Raw genomic sequence first — 4,766 nt, 5'->3', positions numbered from 1 at the left:
GGGGGGGGGGGATTTAAAGACAGAAACTTAAAGATAGCTAACATCTCCACTTCCTTAGTCTTTGTTAACAGTTTCTAGGGACAGTGTCATCTTTTTTTGTCCTCGATTCCTGTTCCTGATTCTAAAGAGTAACCCCCAGACTGGCTGGCCTAGATCTGAACTTGAAGGGTACAACTTTGTGAGAAGGTGATAGGGAACTCAAAAAGATGTTCTGGACGTTACCCAATGATGCTTGCAAAGAATTATGCATATATTTAGTGGTATTTCCACTCTGATTAGAAAGTGGAGAAGAGGCATCTGTCCTCCCTGGGTGATGTTTCTTATCAGCTCTGGTGCGCAGAGCAAGGTTGTCACCGATGAGGCCTGAAAAGAGGAAAGATCAAATTAGCATCTATACCAGCCACACTCAGACATGCCTGCCAAAATACACACTCCAACAAAACACCCACACATCAAAAGGATGTTCTTCAACATATACTAAGTACGTGTTAACATCTGCAAACATATATCCACATTCCCTCCTATCCACAAACATCATACACATTTCAGTATGTACACTCAAACAAATATATACTGCCCTCCTACCCACACTGATACACACGTACACACACACATACACATGCACACTCACACACAGACCTAGTGAAACTACACACTGCACAGTGTAGCAGTGAGCTGATGTCATCTTCCTGGAATATTGCAGCCCAGACTCTGCCTGCAGATCAACTTTACTCAACCTCAGGTTTCAACATGTGGTCAGGAAACTGGCAGGTAGCCTTGACAACCAAGCCAAGACCCTGCAGGCCCAGCAGGACGCTGAGCAAGACAGTCGTGTACAATGTTCTGGTTGCTCCTGACTGAGGAGTAGAGAGCAAGGCATGTGTGATGACTCCACAGACAAGGCCAGGGCTGAGACCTGAGGAGAGGGACCCAGTTCTGGTGGGGATTTGGTCTGAAGAGGGCAGTTTGGGATGCTGTGGGTCACTCTAGAGGGGCCACACAGGTAGGCTGTGCAAGTGGGTGAGATGGGCATCCAGGACCAAGGGAGCCAGTGGGTAGGGGTCACATGGTACAGGAGAAGTTTCTGATCCAGTTGAGGCATAAACTAGCATCCACCCCCAGCTCCACCACTACCTGCCCACTTGGCAGTAGGTAGAGCCACAGGTCAGCAGAGTGTCAGGACATTTAATGTTCAAAATTCAACTCAAGGCCCTTCGGGGGAGGGGAAGAGAGGAGTGAGGAAGAAGAGGAGAAGAGGGAGGGAGGGACACACTGTCCTTATCCTGATGCTTGAACTATGCCTTGGCTCTACCGAGGAAAGGGAGGCATCAGGCAACAGAAGAAGAAGTGAAATCTGGACTTTAGAGCTTCTAAGGACCGTGGTCCTAGCAGTTTAAGGGCAGTTTCAGCAAATTCCAAAAGTAATTTGGATTATTATAATGTATTGGGTTGGCCAAAAAGTTTGTTCTGGTTCGACCATAAGATGGGACAAAAAACCTGAACGAACTTTTTGGCCACCCCAGTAGTTGGCCTTAAACTGATCGAGAATCTAAATCCTGAGTTGGGTACAACTACACTGTAGAGTAACTTGGAAACTTTGAATGTTGGCTACATTAAACTCCCTCTCCCTAGGCTTGTGTGTAGAAAGAAGAGAGGATGAGAAAGTAGGTGAAGTGCTTTCTGGTTCTTATTATCACTGCCCTCTACAAAGTTCAGAACTAATCACCAATGATGAGAATAAGACACTTCGTAGGTAATGGGGGAATGTGGGGGATAAGATCTTGCTACTGTCCCAAAATGAAGACTGTTTCCCTCCAGTTCATTGCATCATCATCTAGAACAGCTCTGTGGGATGAGGTGGGACCAGCAGCCATTGTAATAGCACAGGGACTCCATGGTCTAATAAAAAGGGCATATTTGAAGTCAGCAGATCTGGTGCCAGTCCCGGCTCTATTAAGAACTAGCTGTGTGACCTGGTGAGTGATACGAGAACCTACATAAAGACAGAGTTCTATTTCCTAAGTCAAAAAACAGGTGATGATCTGTCACAAGACTTTTTTTCCGTCAATTATGGACTAAAGCAAGGCCCGGAACACCAGACCCCAGTCAACAGCATAGTCAGGAAGATGTTAAGTATTTTCAGGTTTTGGTGCTCAACCACCCTGTACACCTGTCTATACCTTGACCTGTTTCCCTGGCCTCCTTGGTGGTTGACCTTGGTCAATTCTGGTCTTGCTGACACCTGATCTTTTTGTTTGATGCACTCCAGGTTCTCTTGTTTCCAGTCCTAGCCCTGTTTCCAGGAACAATTGTTTCCCCCTCAATGAGCAGAGGTCTCACCTGGCCTGATCCAGCTTTGTGGAGGAGCCAGTGAAGAGGCCATCTAAGAGATGTGTTCAATGCCAAAATACTAGAATTCCAGGTCATTTTAGTGAGCTATATGAAGCAATGGAGCAGAATATTTGAAACCTGAAGTGTCCTGGAAATGTAGGACATATGAGCATAGTAACCTGTTTTCAAGCAGTCTGCAAACAAGATGTCAACCTCTAAAAAGATCACTAAGAATATCAAACAACAGATTATAAATGCCAAATGGATGGTATGGATAATATTAATTCTGTAGTGAGAAAATGGTCAGCACAGGTTTTCAAGGTGGAGGACCAAGCTTAAGCTGTGCGTTCAGGAGTGTGAGGGATTGGGAAAGATGCGAAGGAGGCAGTGAGGTATCCAAGAGATAATGGCATGAGCCATGGTGCAGCAATGCCAGGCACATATAGGCATACACGGAATGGGGACCATATTACAGGGCAGGGATAGGGATCACAGGCAAATGTTGAGGGCTCTGGGATGCAGAGCTGCTCTGATGCTTAGAGAACAGTGATGAGAGTCACCTTGGAGCACAAAGTGGCAGAAACCTAAAAAGATAGATGGGGCCAAATTATGAAAGGTCTTAACTATTAGGCAAAGGAGTCCATACTTAATGCAGTGGACAAATGGAGGGTGTCTCAGAATGATCTGAGCAAAAGAAGAGCAAGTGAATGCAGAACTTTAGGAAGGTAAGTCTACTAACAGTGGGAAGGGTGATTTGGGGATTGGATTTGACAGAGTCTACTGCAATCATCTAGATATGAAGAAGCAACAGGTCTTGAGACTGGATCTAAGGAGCAAAGTACAAGGTGAAGCCAAACGTGAGTCTGAGTTTTCTGGGTAGAGTGACTGGGAACCGATGGTATCTGATAGAAATGGAGATCAGGAAGGAAGCTGGCCTTGGAGAAGACAGTGGGATTAGACTAACATTGATTTGGTGGCTGGACATCCAAGGGGAGAGACAGAGCAGGTAGGAGGGGCGGGATGAGAGAAGATGTGGACAGACTATGCAGATAAGAAAGTCAATAGTAAAAAAGTAAACATCAAAATGGACAACATGAATAGAATCTCTCTAAGGAAAGAAAGTGGAGAGAAAAGGAAGAGGGAGTGGACTTAGTGAGGGAACGGGGACAGGAAGAGATCCAGGGGAGACACAGCCGGGGAAGGAGGCAGAGAAACCTGGGGTCAAGGAAAAAGAGGGGAGACTGCCTCCAGGAAAAGGTGGTCAAGGAAAATAAGAATTTGCAGAGGCCACTGGGTTTGATTCATTTAACATATATGTATGAGGCACCTATGTATGCTGGACCCTGGTATACTGATTAAGAATTATCCCCATTCAACAGACCTCTAGGAGTGCCTGTGATACTGCCAGGTTCTGAGCCTGGTTCCCCGTGTGGAAGAGAAAGACTGAAAAGTTTCGCAACACTCCCTCCACCCCTACCCACCCAGCAGTCGGTAAGACTCGGATGGTTCTAGGCAAGAGAAAAGGCATTGCTGTAGAAGAGCATAACTTGTTGGGGAAGTTGGTATGATTGTGGAAGTAAATAGAATACTTAGTCTCCATTTCCGGAGAGCCAAGAGGAACCCATTCCGACTCGTTGGGAAACGCGGCAAAGCGGTAAAATGGGTGAGTTCTGACAGGGTGTGGTTGAAAGTGGGGGAATCAGAAAAGGCGACCTCCTGGTAGAGGTGGTGTCAACGAAGGCTTCTTCTTGGAGGTGTTCTTTAACCTGTCTGGAAGAATGGGAGAATGGGAGAGGTCAGAGAATCCCCAGCTTGAAGCGCCGCTCTCCTTTCCAGAGAGCCTTCGGGCCACCCCACCCGTTTCTCCTCCCGCCTCCCTCAGCCTGCAAGCTCAGCTACAGTTCCCAGCACTGACGTCAGCGGGCGATGACCTCAGCGCAGAGGAGGTGGCGGTAGGTGGGGGCGGGACTGAGACCGATGGCGCGCGGGGCGGGGCGGACACCAGGCTCCGCCCCTATCCGCTGGCTGCGGCCAATGGACTCCGCCGCCGGCTCCTCCTGCTCTCGCAACAGTATGAAAGGCGTGTAGCAGGTAAAGTCCGGGCAAAGCCCTCGCGACCGGCGAGCGAGCAGAGGCTTACGGTTCGGCACGTCCCATCAGAGACCTCTCTCTGACCCCCGCCTCCGCCACCGCTCCCAGAGTTGCACACGACATGAGCCAGGCCAGCTGGACCGGGAAGAGAACAGACATGCTCCCGGAGATCGCCGCCGCTGTGGGTTTCCTCTCCAGCCTTCTGAGGACCCGGGGCTGCGTGAACGAGCAGCGACTTCAGGTTTTCAGCGGGGCTCTCCAGGAAGCCCTGACGGGTGAGCACATTGCGGAGGGTCCTGGCGCCCGTCGAACCCTGACACCGGGGTTCGGCCCCCTTCCCTGCC

At 48.9% G+C, this 4,766-nt stretch overlaps 1 protein-coding gene across 1 annotated transcript in view; it reads left to right on the top strand.

Annotated features, from left to right (window-relative positions):
* The first annotated feature begins 4,404 nt into the window (after positions 1-4,404).
* Positions 4,405-4,766, top strand: part of BTG2 (BTG anti-proliferation factor 2) — a 4,112-nt gene continuing 3,750 nt past the window's right edge. Inside the window, exon 1 of the mRNA XM_024751059.1 lies at positions 4,405-4,697. Coding sequence (XP_024606827.1) covers positions 4,544-4,697 — 154 coding nt within the window. The 5' untranslated portion in view covers positions 4,405-4,543. The remainder of the gene's footprint in view (positions 4,698-4,766) is intronic.

The sequence above is a fragment of the Neophocaena asiaeorientalis genome, unplaced genomic scaffold, assembly GCF_003031525.2.
Source record: "Neophocaena asiaeorientalis asiaeorientalis breed wild unplaced genomic scaffold, Neophocaena_asiaeorientalis_V1.1 scaffold67, whole genome shotgun sequence".
Taxonomy (NCBI): Eukaryota; Metazoa; Chordata; class Mammalia; order Artiodactyla; family Phocoenidae; genus Neophocaena; species Neophocaena asiaeorientalis.
Note: the sequence above shows the minus strand (reverse complement) of the source record. Positions and strands in the feature narration are given on the sequence as shown.